Source organism: Chiloscyllium punctatum, chromosome 25 (genome assembly GCF_047496795.1).
Source record: "Chiloscyllium punctatum isolate Juve2018m chromosome 25, sChiPun1.3, whole genome shotgun sequence".
Taxonomy (NCBI): Eukaryota; Metazoa; Chordata; class Chondrichthyes; order Orectolobiformes; family Hemiscylliidae; genus Chiloscyllium; species Chiloscyllium punctatum.
In genome coordinates this window covers 25,831,010-25,851,952 of record NC_092763.1, presented here as the reverse complement: position 1 = coordinate 25,851,952, position 20,943 = coordinate 25,831,010, and the positions used below count along the sequence as shown (strand labels likewise).

Genomic DNA, 20,943 nt, shown 5'->3' with positions numbered 1-20,943 from the left:
AGTAATATCCCAAAACTTAAAGGGAATGACGGGGCAGAGCCAAGTATGGTGGCCATCACCAAGGAGAAGGTGCTAGAAAAACTGAGTGGCCTGAAGGTGGATAAATTGCCTTGACCAGATGGACTACACCCCAGAGTTCTATGGGAGACAGCTGAAGAGATCATGGAGGTGTTAGTGGTGATCTTTCAGGAATCACTACAATCATGAAAGGTCCCAGATGACTGGAAAATTGCTAATGTGACACCCTGTTTAAAAAGGGAGTAAGGCAAAAAATGGATAATTACCAACTGATTAGCCTAACCTCAGTCATGGGTAAAATCCTGGAATCCATTGTGAAGGATGAGATTTCTGAATACTTGGAAGTGTATGGTAAAATAGGGCAAAGTCAGCATGGATTCATCAAGGGGAGGGTCATTCTTGACAAATCTGGTCGAATTCTTTGAAAAAGTAATGAGCAGGTTAGACCAAGGAGAGTCAATGGATGTTATCTAGCTGGACTTCAAGAAGGCCTTTGGCAAGGTGTCACACAGGAGGCTGCGGAGTGGGATAAGGGCCCAAGGTGTCAGAGGCAAGATACTAGCATGGATAGAAGCTTGGCTGTATGGCAGGAAACAGAGAATGGGAACAAAAGTCAGGATCTCAGGATCTCCCGCAAGGCTCAGTGTTGGGACCATGACTTTTCACTTTATACATGAACGAACTGAATGAAGGAAAAGAGGTCATTCTGGTTATGTTTGTAGATGTTACAAAGATAGATAGAGGGACAGGTAGCTTTGAGGAGGTAGGGAGGCTGCAGAAGGATTTGAATAAAGCAAATTACTGCGGATGCTGGAATCTGAAACCAACAGAGAAAATGCTGGAAAATCTCAGCAGGTCTGGCAGCATCTGTAAGGAGAGAAAAGAGCTGATGTTTTGGGTCTAACTGACCCTTTGTCAAAGCTCTTTTTTCTTCGGGCTGTCTGGGGTTGGGAGACTATGAGGTTGGAAGCTGTTGAGGTAGGGGGGGGAGGCATCCGGAGGAAATGAGGTCAGTCACGTTGTTGGAGATAATGGCTTGATGCTCAGTGGTGTGGTCATGCTTCAGGGCGAGGTAGGAGGAGGAATCTGAGAGTTGGCGCTCAGCCTCTGCGAGGTAGAGGTCAGTACGCCAGATGACAACAGCACCCCCTTTGTCAGTAGGTTTGATGACAAAGTTGGGGTTGGACCTAAGGGAGCTAAGGGCAGAAAGTTCAGATGGAGATTTTTTGGGGTTTTTTTTGACAAAGGGTCAGTTAGACTCGAAACGTCAGCTCTTATCTCTCCTTACAGATGCTGCCAGACCTGCAGAGATTTTCCAGCATTTTCTCTGTTGATTGTAGAAGGATCCGGACAGGTTAGGAGAGTGGGCAAAGAAGTGGCAGATGGAGTACAATGTGGGGAAGTGTGAGCTCATGCACTTTGATAATAAGAATAGAGGCATGGACTATTTTCTAAATGAGGAGAAAATTCAGAAGTCCGAAGTGCTGTGAGATATTGTATTCCAGGTTGCTTCACTAACACATTCACAAGCTCTTTATGTTTATTCATTCATAACTCCTTTGCTAACAAGGAACACTGCATTCCTATTTCATTCATTCATGACTCACTACTATAACATGGTTGCATTCATTCATAAAACCGTAGTTCTGTAGTATATTTTACTCTCATAAGATAGACCAAATTATAACAACCATTTCTTAATCAAAAAAACCCCTTTCAAACCCATTACTGGATTTTGCACACCTTATCATCTCTTGCTACAAGCAGTGTTTAGGCCTATTTATCTCTGAATAAGTGTAGTATATTCAGAACAACACTTACCTCGCCATCATGTCTCCATGAAAGATTATAATGTTAATCGGTCCTGAGATACCAAAACATTTCCCCAATTAGGTCTTCCCTGTCCACACTGTCCAAACACTCGTGTTGATTCCAATATTGAACAGAATCTTGCCATTCACAGTTTTCATTGTTTTTCAATTTGGTTCAATATTGAGGATAGATTTCTACAAATTGTGCATCCACACATTCCCATATAACCACATTCAGACTCTGAAGAAAGTCAGAAGTCACAAACACCAGGTTACAGTCTAACAGGAACCAAAACAGAAGCTGCTTGGGAAAACTCAGAAGTCTGGCAGCATCTGTGAAGACAAAACAGTTAACGTTTCGAGTCCAGTGACCTTTCCCTGGAGGAAGGCATTCCGATGAAGTGGCAGCATTCCAACTGCTTGTGATTTCAAATAAACCTGTTGGACTATAACCTGGTGTTGTGTGACTTCTGAATTTGTCCACTCCAGTCCAACATTGGCACCTCCACTCAAGACTCTGAAGAGAGGAAGAGTCTGGCCATCTGAAGGAGGTCATTGGCTGTCTACCGCAATGGGAGCCAGGATTTGCAGATGCCCTCATGGTAGCTGACCTCCTTGGTGATCCATCATCCATTCTTGCTGGATTATTCCTGATTTGGAAGTGCCGGTGTTGGACTGTGATGTACAAAGTTAAAAGTTAGACAACACCAATTTACCCAGATTGTGGAGTATAAGATCGTTAGATGCTCCACAACCACCTGATGAAGGAGTGGCTCTCTGAAAGCTAGTGCTTCCGAATCAACCTGTTGGACTATAACCTGGTGTTGTGTGGTTTTTAACTTTGGATTATTCCTGGGGAAGAGGACATCCTTGTCCTTTTAGCCTGGAGGAGAGCTGCAGAAAGGGATCACCTCTGCTGCTGTTGGGGTCTTGTGTGTACTGTGGTGATAGCAGCCTTCCTGTCTACTCTTCAGTCCAGCCCCACCACTGTTGCTAATATAAGCTTGCACAACAAATCAGGGCTGGCATGATGAATTCAGTACCTACCTCTCAATTTGGTAGCACCACCATCAGCACTTCTTGTTATACAGCATTTGGAAAGCATCACACAGGTCCCTCACACCGTCAGAAAGAGGTAATTGGAATGAAGTGGGTATAGAGTGACCAGTGAGTCATGGCATCATGGCACCGAGAGACTTACTGAGTGGGGGATGGGGTGCTCAGCCACTCAGACTTTGTAAAGGAGTGGGCACTCAGAACTTGGCCCTTGAATGGTGTCAACTTGGTGGGAATAGATGCACAGGGACAAAAATGGCAAGAGCACTGGTGTGTGGGCACCTGCCCAGTAGAAAGATTCCAGCTGATAGCAAGGGCAAATTGTCAGAGCTTGGGTTCAGTGGTGATAAGGAACATCACCCCCATCCCGGGACAAGAGGAGAGTATGGAACTGGAAGGAAAGTGAAGGCAGGTGCTGCTGCTGAGCATGGAGCTACCTGGAGGTGATTGAGGAGAAGTGCTGTAGTGACTCCCCAAGGAGTACCTCACAATGATCCATGCTGTTATTTCCAAAGATTATGCATCAAGCTTATTGCTGCTTGTGAATGACTGCACACCATTGTATTCTACTGGTTACTCACTGAATGTTGGCTTTACTCACCTTTGTTTTTTCTTGGCCTTATTCTTAATCAGCTAAGCTTCTTGTCTCAGTTTGCCACTTCCAAAGCCCCTCCAATAACAATCAGAGCACAGGTCTCCTAGCTGCCAGTTTCAATATCCACCATCGTCATATCTCACTTTCAGGCGTAGCTATAGTAGACTCTCAGAAGATCACCCCATGGCAGTTCACTGTGTAAAAGCTAACATTTTGAGAGAGGCAATATAGGATTGTAGAAAATAACAAAAATGATAGAAACTTGGAACAACTACTTTGTGTCTGCTTCCACTGAAGAAGATTTAGGAGGACTTCCCAAAGATACTTGAAAATTAAGAGTCAGTAGGGAGGGAATCTCTTAAAACAAATACAATTTGAACACAACAAGTTCAAAGTTTAATTTGGCAACTAGAAGATTACATTCTTTAAATGCAAAATATTGGATTAAGAAATAAAAAATCTGATCATGGGCTGTTAAACCAGCTGAGAAGACATGTCAGATGCAGCAAAATCTGTGCCACTGATGTCAAGGCAATCATCTTCAATACAGTTAAAAATAATTAGATGTTATTAATGGAATCTATTTTTGAAAAATCCTGGCCTACATTAAATATCTTCATTTAATTTCATGATGATAGCATATGGGTAAAGACTTTGAAAGCATCATTTAGAATAGCAGAACCATTAACACCTTTAGGTCCTAATATAACAACCTTTACAGCTAAATGCTTCAACAACATTGTTAATCAACTAGAAATATTACACATAATAGTACAAGCAGAACAAAATCCTAACAATTATCTTCCAAATCAAGAAAATAGCAACTTCAAGTGCCCATTAACAATAAAATAATGTAACAAACTTGTCTACTCCAAATGTTCCACCAGAAAGTTTAAACTTTCAGATCCATTTAATTGAACAATGAATCGTTAGACATGGAAATCACAATTCCTAATGCTTCAAACACATTCAGGACACCAGATCAAATTAGCATACCTCTAATTCATTGGAACATTGAATCATGCAAGAAGCAAATGATTTTGATGACTTCCAAAGAGCTTTTGGTCAATATTTCACTTCCAGAACAAATTGGACACTGTCAAGATTAACTTGATGTTGAGGAGCCAGTGTTGGATTTGGGTGACTAAAGTTAAAAATCACACAACACCAGGTTTTAGTCCAACAGGTTTATTGGGAAGCATTGTGGGTGGCACGGTGGCACAGTGGTTAGCACTGCTGCCTCACAGCGCCAGAGACCTGGGTTCAATTCCCACCTCAGGCGACTGACTGTGTCTGCGTGGGTTTCCTCCGGGTGCTCCGGTTTCCTCCCACAGTCCAAAGATGTGCAGGTCAGGTGAATTAGCCATGCTAAACTGCCTGTAGTGTTAGGTAAGGGGAAAATGTAGGGGTATGGGTGGGTTACGCTTCGGCAGATCGGTGTGGACTTGTTGGGCTGAAGGGCCTGTTTCCACACTGTAATGTAATCTATAATCACTAACTTTCAGAGCACTGCCCCTTCATCAGGTGGTTGTGGAGCAGGATCATGAGACACAGAACTTATAGCAAAATATCACAGAGTCATGCAACTGGAACAATAATTTGAACAAATCTAAATTAGGTTTGTTCAATATATCATTTCGGCTGCATTACACTCTGATCTTTTGCTATAAATTCTGTGTCCAATGATCCTGCTCTACAGCTACCTATTGAAGGAGCAGTGCTCTGAAAGCTAGTGCTTCCAAATAAACCTGTTGGACTATAACCTGATATCGTGTGATTTTTAAGATTAAACTTCAATAGCAGATATCAACCCCCAGGAGAGCTTGTCGAGAGTTTCATGAATAAGTTGTATGCAGTAGATGGACAAAGTAGCGATGAAACCTAAAACAAGAGCTAATTTCTGACAGAATTATTATTGGTCTCTCATAGAAATCAGCTACTGCTTCAACCAAAGAGAATCTAACTCTTGAATGAGCAGTTAACAAAGCAGTAGACACAGATCCTAGAAAATTATTCACAAAGCATTATACAGTAAAAGTTCAATTTAATGCAAAACATTCAATAGGGAACATTTGCTGTTGGACATTAACCATCTGACCAGAGCAAAAACACCTCTCAGCTGAACAATATACGTTTGCAAACAACAATATAAAATATGAAACAATCTGATAGTGTCACTTTTGTGAAAAGAAAACTGTCCAGCCTTCCAGTAGGAATGTACTCAATGCAGCAAAACTCACAATTTCTTACAGATGTGGTAGAGTCTCAAAAACATACTAGCAACAAATCAATTCATTCTCAATTTAACATTGATGTTCATGTCTTGAACAGAATGTTGAAGACCACCCAAATGCTACAAGGAAACAAACATATTCATATGAAGAACAACAATCCATGGGTGACCTACGTCAAGCACACATATCCAATACAAAAGGAACTGGTCAAATATAACCATCCTGCAATTATATCATTTCAAGCTTCTTCAGAAAAATCAATTGAATTGTTAATTTCATGGAAGCCAGCAGAGAAAATGAAAGATCAACAACTTTATCTCAAGTGTTTCTACACTCAGCCATGACTTTCCTGAACCTGGACACTACCCAGGGGTTGTGTACATAATGTACAGGGACAATGTAGATTCTACACAGGGACTCAATGGATATATCCCAGGGACTGTGTACTTACTGACCCAGGGACTGCATAGATACTGTCCCTGGTACTGTATAGATTTTACAGAGGATGACATGGACATAGTTCAGGCACTGTGTAGATACTGCCACAAGATCTGCATAGATACAGCTCCATTGATACTGCCAAGATACCTCATAGTCAGTACCCCAGGGATTGGGTGGATACTGTCCCAGGGACTGCATGGACACAGCCCTGCAGTCTACATAGATATTGCCTCAGAACAATGTGGACACTGCTCCAGAGATTCCCCTGGTTGCAGTGGAGTGCAGTAGAATGGTGATAAATTAGTAAATTAAGTAAATCAATCTGTGTTTACAAATTAAAACGGATATTGTTCTTTCTCAGGAGTGGGCAGGAGTTTCACGCAGACTGGGGCTTCTGCAGAATCAGGTTTGTTTTCATATCTTTCCCCTTTGTGTTCTTCCAAGCATGGATCCCAATCTGGAGCTGATGTACAAGCACCAGTAATTTTCTGTGAAAGGAAAAATTGAAATATTTCATTATTTCTACCTGACCTTTATGCAGAATTAACATCAAACTAGCAAAAGAAATCCTGATCCGAATGAGATTGTTTGTAGTTTGTTTAACATTTGCAACTCACATTAAACCAAGAGTAGCCAGCAGGTTTATCCTAGAGATTATACTTTTGTATCGAAACTCTAATTTCTCAGACAGTGAGATACATTGAAGGAATAGGTATTAGACCAAAATAATTCCTAGTACAAATACTTCAGTGCAGGCACTGGCACATCAACTTAAGTATTGTTATTGAGCCATTAATTTATTCTCATGATGAAAAAACATAAATGGCATGCTGTCAATGGAAGACCTGTCATAAAACAATTTTAATTTTTTTTGACATGTTCCCAAATCACTCATTCTGAACACTGTAGATACCATGGAACTAATTACAGCATGAGCTGGGGCAAGAAAAATGCCCACCACAACCTTATCAGCTGAGTTTGAGGTGATATTTATTCAGGGCCCTCGGTTTCTGTCCCATGTCTTCATGGGATGAACAGACTGATTCTCAACCTGTAGATCTTTGGGGAGGTGGAGCAGGGTGTCCGACAAGGAACTGGAGTTTAACATTTGAAATCATAGAATCCCTACAGTACGGAAGCAGGCTACTTTAGTCCATCAAGGCCACATCAACTTTCTGAAGAGCATCTCACTCAGAACCACCCCCACAACTCTGAATTTCTCATGGCTAGCTCATGTAACCTGTACATCCCTAGACACTGTGGGCAATTTCCCATGGTCAATTCACCTAGCCTGCATAGCTTTGGACTGAGAGAGGAAACCAGAGCATCCCCACACAGACACAGAGAATATGCAAACTCCACACAGACAGTCACCTGAGGCTGGATTTGAACCCAGATCCCCATTGCTGTGAGGCAGCAGCACTTACCACAGGGCCACTGTGCTGCCCAACATACTTCCTTTTCTTTCCTTTCCTTTCCTTATGTGCTCCCGTCCTGTCTCACCTTTAAAGACATTTAGATTGAAAATATGATGCATCTTGATAGGCTATTTGCTGCCATTTTGAATGATTGCGAACAAGATCCTCCAACCCATTTATGTCAATGTTGCTGCGCATCAGGAACGGTTTCTGAGTGTTTCTCTCATATTTTCTTCGCCTTCCCCCAGCACACTGGCCACTTGAGAGCTGGGAAAACAGGACATGGTTGGGGAGGTGATTTTCATCTCTCTGGACACATGAGGTACAGTCACAGTCTCACTGAACTGGTGGAGTTCAGAGACCACAACAGCTCTGTGTACTAGGAGTGGTGTTAACTTGTGAAGGTTTCTGTTATTATGAACCAGTTGCTGTAGTTTGTAGATTCTAGCATCTGTAGATTTTATTTTTGTCTCTAACATGGTTTGGAGATGGCTGAGTTGGTGTAGTTGACCCAGCTTTGGATCTTCTTATCAAAAATATTCTTCTCAATAACCTCTTAGCATATTCCAGACTCTCTCCTTTAACACAAGCACTGTTTTAGCAGGATTCAAGTTCAGACCGAGTCATTGACATTCAGAATTGAAGAGATTGAGGGTGACTTGCAAATCTGGTACAGAGTGAGCACTTGAGTCATTGGCACGCTGTTGATCATGTTTGCCTATGTTTGCCAATCAGTTCAGATTGGCATGGAGGCAACTGAGATTAAAGACATTTCCATTTAGTTCACTACAATGCCATTTTGTATACACGCCAAAGGGCAATGGATCTTTGATGAGATGACCAACCCATATAGTGTGGGAGAATCACACAATCTTGCTTGACACTGGTCCCGATTTAGAATCACAGAATCCAAATAGTGTGGAAAAATGCCATTCATCCCATCAAATCTACACTAACCCTTCGAAGAGTATCTCTCCCAGACCTAGCCCTCCCATTTTATTCCCATAACCGCACATTTCTCTTGGCTAATCCACCTAGCCTGCCCATCACTGGACAACATGGGCAATTTAGCGTGGTCAATTCACCTAACTTGTACATTTTTGGACTGCGGGAGGAAAACAGAGAAAACCCAGGCAGACAGTCACCAAAAGCTGCAATTGAACCCAGGTCCATGAGGTCGTGAGGCAACAATGCTAACCAATGTGCCACCCTTCCACTCTTGGCCCTCTTTGATGGGCTCTGTTTCAGATCTCTGAACAAAGATATTGGAAAGTGCAGTGCAAGGTCAATCATTGAACAGCTTAACAGAAACTATTAAATATCTAGAGACTAATGACATCAAGTGGTATGGAAATACTGTGGTAGCCCTGCGGTGAATGATCAGCCATGGTCTTATTGAGTGGTGAATCAGCCATCATAGGTAGAATAGCCTACACTTATTCTAATGCTCCTATGTGATTTGTGGGCTTCTCACTATGAGGCAGTTGCAGGATTGTGACAAACTTCCTTGGATTTGCAAAACCATTAGTGTACAATCCAGAGTGCCTTGTGATTTACTGAATCAAATGCTTTGGTCAGATCAATGAATGCAAGGGAGAGCCCCTGGTGTGGCTCTTGACATTTCCTTACCAACAAGGACCTGGTTCATCAAGAAGGCTCAAGCCATGCCATTTCCCTGACATGATTTTCTCAGATACAGGAAGAAAATGAATTGAGTGAATGCATGTCAGCGTTTTCCTGGCTATGGATGGAAGGGAAAACCCTCAATAGCTTCCATGGCACCTTTTATCTCCCTTCTTGAAAATAGTGACAATTTTTGCATTCCTGAGTTGACAGGGCAGTAAGGAGAGATGGGATGGGGCACTTGGAGGGAGGAGAAAAGGAGTTCTGCTTCTTTGCAGGATGAGTACATCAGGTCTTGACATAAGCAACTTTGAAGACTTCAACTGCAATCCCATAAAAGGTCACAGGCTTTGTCATTTGTCACTCATTTAACAGATGGCAGCTCTCCCATTGACGGCAGTTTGCTTACAGATTTGATCGCTGGGCAGTGGAGAGAGAAGCAAAAGATGACCATTTGCTCCGATGGATTCAAAGTTGAGGAGTTGTTAGAAATATTCCTTCCAGCATTGACAGATGGTATCTTCATCCTGAGGAAGAACACATGAATGAAGGGTTTTTCTCCACTTGGTATTGGTCTATAAATGGTCCATGTCATGAAGGTCAGCATCTGTTAGATTTCTCATCTGTTCACACCACATTTCCTTTATCTTCCAGATGTGTCTTTGGGTAGTAGCCTTGGGTTGTTGGAATGAGGTTTCCTTGACTTGTGACTATGGATTTTTCCATCAAGCAGTGAGGGCTGTTCGGTTCAATTCCAGGAGAACATGCATTTCAGCTTCCGTTGCACCAGTGCTGGTGACAATGATGTTCGCTCCCACTGTTCTTGACATGGAAATTTATTTGATCCCACTGTTCTGAAATTGAATTGTATATGCGGAAATTTCACTGATTGACTGTGAACTCTTTTTTTGTGCACCAATTTTAGTTGGGCTGCTTTGGGCAGGAGCTATACAACTTTCGATTTTGGCAACAGGATTATGTTTGTGCTGGATGGATGCTCACCACCAACAAAACAAGTCGATAATTCATGCAGCAAACATCCGCTCTGAGTGATACTGTCATCACATGCAGCTTTGACTCAGACAGTAGAGTAACCCAGGAGGTGGCACCGCTCAGACTCAAGTTGCCTCCATGTGTTTTTTTTTATTTGTCCCCCTGCTAGACGACAGTGTTTGTTAAACGGCGGGGGGGGGGGGGAGATGTCACAGTGGCCACACTTTGTCAGCAGGACACCCTTTGAACTGGATTCTCTGACACCAGTTTCCCAGATTTTGGAGTGTCTTCAGGATGGCAGTGAGGGCTTCATTATGTTCAGGATAGGAACTTACTGTTGACCTCCTCATTAAAGATTATAAGCACTGATGATGATAACATATTGGCTATGGCTGAACTGGTGTCATGAGCCTCTCATTTATACAACTGAGACGTTCTGACAGTGCTTTGAGGATGCACCCCTGGTTGTTTGACACAAGTCTGTGGACGTGAAGCTTGCAGGTGTTCCTCTTGCATGTACTTTCAATCATCCTTCGCCAGGACATTTTATATTTTATATCAGTAGAATTCTTGATGGTTCCTGTGATATGACTACAGATCCTCTTTCTGGCTGGTCTTGTTTCAGACATTGCATGAATGTTCTCACAACCCAAGTCGAAAAATGTATGGGTTTCTTTCTTTGACCACCGAAATGCTCATCCTGCAGATACATGGTTTCCCCATCCAGGAAAAAATTGGAGCTAATTTTAGGGCAGCTTTCCCCCCCCCCCATATGGGATGGGAAAGGGGCAGATCAGTCATAGCCCACAGAAACTTCTGATCTAACACAGGTATCCAACAATCTCATGCATCTGGAGAAATAAACCGCAAATGACTATGAATACTCAAAATCTGAAATACAAGCAGAAAACGCTGGAGAAACCCCAGCATCTGCAGAGAGAGAAAAACACTTAACATTTTGTGTCTAAAAGACTCTTCAGTTGAATCGGAAATGTTAAATCTGTTTCTTTCTCCAGCACATTCTGATGTTATTTCATGCTTCTGGAGCCTTTGTGCAGACTCTCAATCACAGGTTCTCAGGCCCGGCCCCATTGCAGTTCTCCATCACCTGAGGATTTGACAAATAGACTCTGGAAGGAGCCAGTGTGTGACTTTGTTCAATGTGGAGAACTTAGGGCTCCCCCTCAATGACTGGGACCACCTTGCCGATGCACCCTCAATCGCGCTCTGCAACTGGTGATTTCATGGACATCTTTTGCCTGGTCTGCTGTGGAGTACTTTATGTTGCCTTTTCCTCAGGAAAAGGAGGTTGCATTACTAAACATTTCTCATGAAGTAGAAAGATCTGAGATGTTGAACAAGAGTTCTCTCAATACATTTTTTTTATGTTGAGGCATGAAAGGGAGCTTCAGAATGGATGGCTGAAATCTTCATCAGAGTTTTTAAGGAGTTTCTTTAATGGAGAGAGATGTTCAATTGGATAATTCCAGACCTTAGGGCTCAGGCTGTTGAAACACAGCAGCTAATAATGGAGAGATTATAATCAGCCAGATACAGAACTGGAACAGCACAGAGATGTTGGAGGCACGTGTGACAAGAGGAGCCATAGTCAGGAACAAGACCATGGAGAGATTTGAAACCAAGATATGAATTTGTAATTGAAGCATTGCCAGACCAGAAGCCAGTGTAGGTGAAAGTGAGGACTGCAGATGCTGGAGATTAGAGTCGAGGGAGCCAGTGTAGGCCAGTGAGCCTATTATCACCAGAGTGATGAATGAACACTGCTTAGTGCTTAGTGCCATTGTGAAATTTTGGATGAGCTCTTCTTGACCAAGGCTGGCAGATAGAGGCCAGGCAAGGAGCAGTGGGATAATCAAAGCTAGAGGTGGCTCTTTGTCAGTTTCCATCCTGGCAACTGTCTGAGGCTGAACCAGTTGTTTGTAATCGTGAATCATATTTCATCAGGTGATGAATTTCTAATCGCATACACATGTTGCTGGCAAGATCTCCACCAATATCACTCTGTAACTTTACCCAAGTGGCTCTGTTTCATTGCTGAAAGCTTCATCCATTGCTTTTCTTGCATCTAAACTAGATGTCTCTGATCGACTGCTGGCTAATCCCCCAAATCCTGCTTTTGGTAAACTTGACATTATCCATTCTGCTGGTAGCGTTCTTACACATGGCAAGTCAAGTTCAGATAATTATCTGTATGCTTGCTAACCATTGTTGGCTCTGGGTTAAGGAGCATTAGAATTCAATTTCAGAATTCTAAATTCCCCTTGGCTTTAAATTCATCTGTGATTTTGTCCCTCCCTGTCTCTGAGATCTTCCCCAATCTCACAAATCTCCGAGATTCCTTTAAGTTTGCGTTTTGAACATCCCCGCTTCACCATTGGTGTTCCTTCCTTTAACTATTGAGGACCTGGGCACTAGATTTTCCTCTTTTCTCTCTCTACCTTTTCTTTGGTAAAATGCTTCTTAAAACCAACTTGTTTTAGTAAATTGCCTTATATCTCCTTCTGTAGCTGAGTGTCAGATTCAACAGTATAACCTTCCTGTGAAAGGACACATTACTATGTCAAAGATGTAATGCAGTTACATGTTGTTGTTATTGTTGTACAATGAGAAATTGGGAGAACTTCATTGATTTCTTATTCCCTTACCTTTGAAGCATTGTCTTACCTGCCACAAGGTGGAGCCCTCAGCTTGGACAACTCTCACAATGGCCACAATGGGAATCCACATAATACAGAAGATAACCATACACCAGCCCAGTGCTATTGACCAGACAGGATATTCAACAGGTCCGTAGGTTGGGAGGGCAAATATTGCCAAGGACCAGAACAAGATTGCCTGCAATGAAATTGTTGCATAAATCAGATCAGAAATATATTTACCATATAGAATATGCAGCCTACCTGCAGAAATATTATTTTTAGTTTAAATCTCTAAAATGTGTAACATCTCCTCACTGCCAGCAAACATGGAGTGATAATAATCCAACACGCTCTCCACCACAGCCAGAAGAGCCTGTTCTTTTTCCCAATCATCAACTCAATGTCCTTGATGAATCTGTTTATCCCTGTAAACAACAAGACAGCAGAGAGACACAATCATTGGCTTTGTCCTGATTTCAGGGCAACTTATTTACTGTACGAGTTCATCTTGTACTGAGCTTAACTCATGAACAGGTTAAAGCAGAGAAGGGGTCACACAGGAATTCAAGCAAGAAGCGTAAATTATTTCCTGTCACTAATTTGATAGTTGGGCAGGATTATTATGAATGCACCGTTGGAGTTCTTGCCCTGTTGCCCCAGCACCTTGGTAAACTGGGAACTGTCTAGATCGAGTGGCAACTTGCTAAACTTAGCATGAAGGAAATTGAACATCATCTCATAAAACAATTAGTGGGAAAACAGGGCACTGACATTTTCCCTAACGACAGGCATCAATAGTGCCACTGGGAAAGGATATAAAAAGGAAGGTGCTGGCCTAGTGGTATTATCACTCAACTGTTAATCCAGAGATCTACATCATTTCCTGGGAACCTGGTTTCAAAACTTGCAATGTTAGATGGTGGATTTTGAATGGAATTAAAATCTGCATGTAAGAGTCTAATGATGGCCATGCGAGTATTGCCAGGTAAAAATTCTCTAATGTCCTTTAGGGAACCCACTGCTGCCCTTACCCTGTGTATCTCCAGGAATGTGATGGACTCTTAAGCGCTCTCTGGGCAATTAAGGATGGAAAATAAAAATAATGCTCATATCACCTTAATTGAACAAAAAGAAGCATTTTGCTGTTTTATTCCAGCATCTGGGAACAATATTTTGGATAACAAAAGGAGAGAAAAACTCCCATCATCATCAGGGAAGAAAGATTAACTAAATCCCATCATTCAACCCCAATTCTCATGTATTTTTCTGAAGAAACAGGAAGATCCACACAAGTAGCATTTAATGTAATGCTTTCATTCACTTAGTTTTTCTTATTATTGCACTCACCATAGATCCAGCTCAGACCAATCACTTCCAGCAGAGCTGTTATAATGGTAGTCAATCCAGTACAGAAATGATCTATTAAATTTAACCAGTAAATCCCAGCCTAAATGTAAATGGGAAATTAGAAAGTTTGACATGGAAACAATCGAACATTCATGATAAGAGATTAATAGGGAATGAGAAAAGTAGATTTATGTAAATACCATCCACACAATCCTAACTAGTTTGCTCAGTCTTTTTCTTTTCCCTAATTTCTAAAATTATTTTGTTTCAAGAACTGATCATCCTTTTTGAAGCAAGGAGACTAATAACGTATGTAACAATCCAGAGTTCATCTCACTTGGGTCAAATATGTCTCTTGATTTAGGTTATTTCTCCTTACTATTCATAGAATCCCTACAGCACAGATGGAGGCCATTCAGTCCATCAAGTCCACACCGAACTTCGAAAGTGCATCTCACCCAGACCCAGGCTCATTCCCTATCCCCAAAATCTGTCATTTGCCATGGCTAATCCACTTAGCCTGCACATTCCTGGACACTATGAGCAATTTAGCATGACTAGTCTACTTAACCTGTACATCATTGGGCTGTGGGAGGAAACCGGAGCACCTGGAGAGAACACAGGCAGACATGGGAAAAATATGCTAATTCAACACAGTCACCTGAGGCTGGAATTGAACTCAAGTCCCAAATGCTGTGAGACAAGAGTGTTAACCACTGAGCCACCATGTCATGCCAGAGCTTGTGTTGTTTTCACTGCCCTGGGACATTAAATTAGCTGTATTGGTAATGTATCTGTAAATTGATCTAGATCTCTCTCCCTTATTGATACCTCACTTGCTCAACATCAATCTTTCCATTCACTGAATCTCGTCATATTGGACCAGATTTTCCAAGGAGTGGCAATCACTGTCAAATTGCCACTCCACTCCTCATTTTGTTTAATGTTAAAGGAAAGCTTTTCTAATCATGGCTCCTTCAGAAATGCTATCCAACAGGCTCCATATAGTGCAGCACAGAGTTTAAACCATACCACCTTTTCCCAGCACTCAGTTGCCATATTCTTCTGATTTAAATATCAGTACATCAATGGTGGAGAGAGTGTATATCTGTGGATGTGGTGCAAATCAAGTGGGCTGCTTTATTCTGATGAGTGTCAAGCTTCTTGAGTTAGGGTATGAAATATGTTGGAGGCAGGATCAATTGAGACTCTCAAGGGAGTATTGGATGATTATTTGGATAACAAATAGTGTGGAAGAGCAAGGGGATAAACAGGAAACAGGCAGTAGACAATGATACTTATTTGAAAAACTGGTGCAGACACAATGAGATGAATGGACTCCTCTGTGCCATAAAACTTCTGTAATTCTGTTCAGAAATCACAGCTTAATTACGAATATAGAAGGTCCATCTTGATTCAGATTGTTTCTTCAGTGATTCCAAAGTTCAATACAGAAAACAGTTCCAAGTAGGAGTTGTGAAGAATTTCCTAAAATCATCTCTAAAACTTTATTTTGTTGTTGGAAATTGTGCCCTCTATATCCATTTTTTAACTATTTCTACAATCTTTAGCAAATTTGCATTCCTCTATAAGATCAATCTGAGATATTTGACTTCCAAATTGAAAGATTCAGTGTTGATAATCTTTCCTCAATCCTAAACCCTGACTCCTGTTGCCCTTTCCTTAGAGTCCTTACAGTGTCGAAGCAGGTGATATGGCCCATCAAGTCCACATTGAACCTCTAAAGAGCATTCCCAGCCAGACCCATCCCCTTCCCTATCCCTGTAACCTTGCAGTTCCTACCTTCACATCTTTGAACTGTGGGAGGAAACCCACACAAATACAGGGAGAATGTGTAAACTCCACACAGTTGCTCAAGGCTGGAATTGAACCCACATCCCTGGCATTGTGAAGTAGCAGTGTTAATCACTGAGCCACCACTCCTCCAAGGTTTGATTAGATTACTTAAAGTGTGGAAACAGGCCCTTCGGCCCAACAAGCCCACACCGCCCCGCCGAAGCGCAACCCACCCATACCCCTACATTTACCCCTTACCTAACACTACGGGCAATTTAGCATGGTCAATTCACCTGACCTGCACATCTTTGGACTGTGGGAGGAAACCGGAGCACCCGGAGGAAACCCACGCAGACACGGGGAGGACGTGCAAACTCCACACAGTTAGCTGCCTGATGCAGGAATTGAACCCGGGTCTCTGGCGCTGTGAGGCAGCAGTGCTAACCACTGTGCCACCGTGCCGCCCCAAGAAACACTCCGTCCCTGGGTGGTCTCGAACCATCAACCTTTCAGTTAACAGCCGAACGCGCTGACCAATTGCGCCACAGAGACAGGTCCTGAATGAATGTCTCTCTCTCAGTTGTCTCAGTTTGAATGTCTCTCTCTCTCTCTCTTAGTTGGAAGGAATGGATGGAGTCATGATGGGGTCTATTCAGAGCACTACACACTCTGATGATCACCCTGTCTGATTTATATTCTACTATTTCAGCAATACAATTGAATAAACCTTTTGAATTTGTTGCTGATGATCTCAAGAAGCTCAACACTATCAAAGACACACCATCCAGCACTTTAAACATTCATTAGCCATGTCACAACTTGCCAAGGTTCCTTCAACTGTAATTACCTTAACTCACATTATGGTGAAGAAAAGAAGGGCCAAGCAAATGAGAACATGACCACTTGTAAGTTCCCTTCAAACTCGCACATCACTCTGACTTAGTCATTTATCATGGTGCCCTCACTATCACTGAGTCTAAAACTGGTAACTCCATTACAGCATTATTGGTGTACATATAGAGATTGAATGCAGTGATTGGCAAGGTGCTCACCACCAACATTTCAAAGGCAATTAGAAATGGACAGTACATGATGGCCTTAGCACTGCTGACCAGATCCAATGAATGATTAAGGCTTCAATCTACACTGGTTGGGTTTCAGGTAACTACCATCTCTAAGTCTAATTCTGTGTCTTTCTCTGCTGTTTCAACATCATTCATGAAGTGTGTGTTGGTCCTGATGTTTCTTCGATTGTCAATATTGTGCAATGATGATGTGGGAGTGACTAAACCTTCACCAGAGCCTAGAAAATTACATTTGTTGTCACTTTTTGAATCAGAATTACATGGGGTATATTTCACAGGATCAGAATATAGTTTGAAACCTTATCTTTCTGTGCAATCAAGGCCATGGTGATGACCTTCTGTCTCAATGTCACACATATTGAATCTTAAGATGAGCAGAAAGTCTGCTAATTGTGGATGGTGTCAGTCATAAACATCAGTGCTTATTGCCAATGATTGTCACTGCTGCATAATTCTCATTAGTCTCACTCAACATCATCTGGCACTGAAGATCTAGAAGGTTTAAATCACATTTTGACTGTCTTGCATTTTCATGTAATTTATAAAGCAGTCATAAATTTTATTTGGAATGGATTTATTTCTCTTACTTTCTTTAGTGAACATTCAGAGGGGAGGAGGGTATAAACAGCAACCTCCTTGCCAGTCAGTCTAACCTGGGTAGTTGGGAAACTTTTGGAAGCAATTCCAAGTGTCAGAATGAATCTGCATTTGGCGAGGCAGGGATTAGTTAAGAACTATCAGGGTTTGTTAAATGGAGCAGGTGAAAGTGGGTACTGCAGATGCTGGAGATCAGAGTCGAGATTTCAGTGGCACTGCAAAATCACAGCAAGTCAGGCAGCATCCGAGGAGCAGGAAAATCGACATTTCAGACAAAAACCCTTCATCAGGAATTCCTGCTCCTCAAATACTGCTTGACTGGCTGTGCTTTTCCAGCATCTCTCTAATCTTGACTTTGTTAAAGGGAGGTCATGTCTGACTAACTTCATTGATTTTTTGAAGAGATGACTAGATGTGTAGATGAAGGCAATGCTTTTGATGTCATCTTCTGGGACTTCAAAAAGTGAGGCTTTTGATGAGGTCCCACATGGGAGACTGTTAGAAAAGATAATAGGCCATGGGATCCAAGGAAATTTGGCAAATTGGATCCACAATTGGCTGAGTGGCAGGAAGCTGAGAGTGATGGTTGAAGGGTATTTTCCAATTGAAAGTCTGTGTCTTTTGGGGTCCCACAGGAGTAAGTGCTGAAGCACTTGCTGTTTGTGGTTTCTATAAATGATTGAGACTTAAATATAGGTGAGTTGATTGGTTAGTTTGCAGATGATATAAAAATTGGCAGGAGGATAGCCTTAGATTATAAGAGGAAAGAGACCAGCTGGTCAGATGGACCGATCAATGACAAATGGAATTCAGTTTGGATGAATGTGAGGTAATGCTCTTGGGCAGGACAAACAAGGCAAGCTTTGTATAATGAATAGTAGGACACTGGGAGGCGCTGAGGATTAGAGGGACCTTGGTACTCTGGGTCTCCGAAGGCATCAGGACAGGTGAAAAAGTGATTAAGATGGCATATGATATACCTGTCTTTATTAGCCAAGGCAAAGATTTTAAGAGCAGGGATATTATGCTGGAAATATAAAATGTTGGTCAGACCACAGATAAGCATATTGTGTACAGTTCTGGAATCCACATTGGAGGGATATGATTGTACTGGAGAGGAGATTTACCAGCATGCTGCTTGGGCTGGAGGGTTCAGTTATGAAGAGAAATTGGGCAGACTGGAATTACTTTTATTAGAGCAGAGGAAATTGAGAGGGGACATGATTGAGATGTATAAAATTATCAGCGGCATTCTTAGGATAGACAGAAAAAACACATTTCCCCTTGATGGAGGGATCAATGACCAGGATTGAAGTTAAAGGGTAAAAGATTTAGAGGAGGTGGTTTAAAGAGATGACCTGTTTAGAGTTACAAAGTCCAGTCTCCTCAATCTCTCCTGAAGGGAGTGTTCTGCCATTCTAGGATTCAATTTGATGATGTCTGCTGCACTCCCTCTATGACAAGTATATCCTTCATTAGATAACCACATCAAAACCATAAGCAGGATCTAGGCAAGCTATCATTAGTGCTCTATATAAATGCGTCATCCTGACAACACACATTCCAATCTATTTTTGTATCTCTGCAAACTTGGAAACTGCTGACAAAGATTCATTTTTTCAAAGATTTTTGCCTTGCACTCACCAGAACAATTCAAAGGAAATTCCAAAGAAACAATGGTTTATATTGTATGTGAGGGGAGTGGTGATGAGTTTGCAAATAGAATCTAATTGCATCATCATGGAGAATACAACAGTTAGATGATAATTGACAGTTAAGTGCCAAACTTATCGATGTTCAAACTGGGAATGTGTCATTTGTTCCTCCTCTGTGTGCCTTCCATTAGCAATCTTGAATCCATATCCATGTGTTTCCTGTGAGCTCACAGTTTAATTTTGTTCACTAATCTTCCTTGTGGCATCTTATCAATGGTTTTCTTCAAATAGTCTCATCCAGTCCCTGATGTCTCTGAATGCACTGGCTTTGGAAATGTATTTTCTCATGTTAAATTATTAATATCCCCACAATTTTTATATTCCTTTCCCATTTTAACTTCCGAATGCTGGAACAGTCTCCAGGATTAGCAATGCAGCACACCCTTAATGATACATTGGATTGTCCACTCGATTTTGTTACCAAAACCTTGCACGACCAATCAGAGGTAAGTACTTCCAACTGAACTAAACTGACACTACAGTTGTCAATACATTATTTCACTTTTATTGTGATCTAAGACTAAATATGGAGAAATTGTGAAATGAAAACATACCTGTGTTACACATAGAAGGCCGCAGATAAAAAATAACGAACAAACAGAAATTGTCAGAGAAAAGCGCCTTGATCGTAGAACCTTCGGGAACAGGTCCAGCAGGGCTGTTATAACTGATTCTGATGAAAACAATCATTAAATGAGATTAATAATTCATCGATAATTTACACAGTCCCGAAGAAACTTAGCACTGCCGATGCTGATGGATTGATGAGGGTAAGGATTTTTTCATGTTGGTTTCCCACTATGTACTGATGCTGCGCCAGTATAACTGCTATGTCTTTCAAAGAATCGCCCAGCCTGGCACTTCTGCAACTACACTGATTCCAGACCCCATCCAATTCTCAGTACTTGCTCCAAATGGTGCACAGTGTGCAAAAGAACAGTTAAGGGAACGTGATAGGTCAATAACAAGTGGTTTCTCTGTCCATGTTTGACATGGGGATCTGAGATTTGAGTCCAGAGTCAATGTTGAAGAATTCCAGGCCTGTGAGTGCACCGCTAGTGTCATCCTTTCAGAGTGGGAGGTGGATGAGTCTATGACATTAGCTGTAAGCTATAAGTCAGTGACAGGATGATATCGGATTGTTACTCCACTGGTCTGTGCAACTTTATGGGCAGGCAGAGCAGTGTGCATCTTTGTCATTTCTGGTGCCTAGGTGCTTCCCAGCTTTATAGTCCCCTCAGGTTTATACTTCTTATCACAATAGTTAGTTACAGATAAGGAGCTGTTTAGACCATTTTGAAGGGAGGCTAGGGTCAACCACATGGCTGTAGGTCTGGAGTTTCATGTATGCCTCACCCACACAATGACATAGAACATAGAAAACATAGAACATAGAACATAGAAAAATACAGCGCAGTACAGGCCCTTTGGCCCTCGATGTTGCGCCGATCCAAGCCCACCTAACCTACATTAGACATATTCTTTTCCCTAAAGAACCCTAGTAATACAGAGTGGGATTTTACCACCAAGCTGCTGGTTTCATGCTCAACATT

The 20,943-nt window shown here is 41.8% G+C and overlaps 1 protein-coding gene and 1 non-coding gene across 3 annotated transcripts in view; both read right to left on the bottom strand.

Moving 5' to 3' along the window:
- Positions 1 to 5,222: 5,222 nt before the first annotated feature.
- Positions 5,223 to 20,943, bottom strand: part of LOC140495766 (sodium- and chloride-dependent neutral and basic amino acid transporter B(0+)-like) — a 71,041-nt gene continuing 55,320 nt past the window's right edge. For both annotated transcript variants that reach the window (XM_072594858.1, XM_072594857.1), the window contains exons 10-14: positions 19,945 to 20,063; positions 14,197 to 14,296; positions 13,165 to 13,274; positions 12,875 to 13,045; positions 5,223 to 6,643 (exon numbers count right to left, since the gene is read on the bottom strand). In XM_072594858.1, coding sequence (XP_072450959.1) covers positions 6,491 to 6,643; positions 12,875 to 13,045; positions 13,165 to 13,274; positions 14,197 to 14,296; positions 19,945 to 20,063 — 653 coding nt within the window. In that variant the 3' untranslated portion in view covers positions 5,223 to 6,490. The remainder of the gene's footprint in view (positions 6,644 to 12,874; positions 13,046 to 13,164; positions 13,275 to 14,196; positions 14,297 to 19,944; positions 20,064 to 20,943) is intronic.
- Positions 16,472 to 16,545, bottom strand: trnan-guu (transfer RNA asparagine (anticodon GUU)). Its single transcript has one exon. It is a non-coding gene; the product is annotated as a tRNA-Asn (tRNA).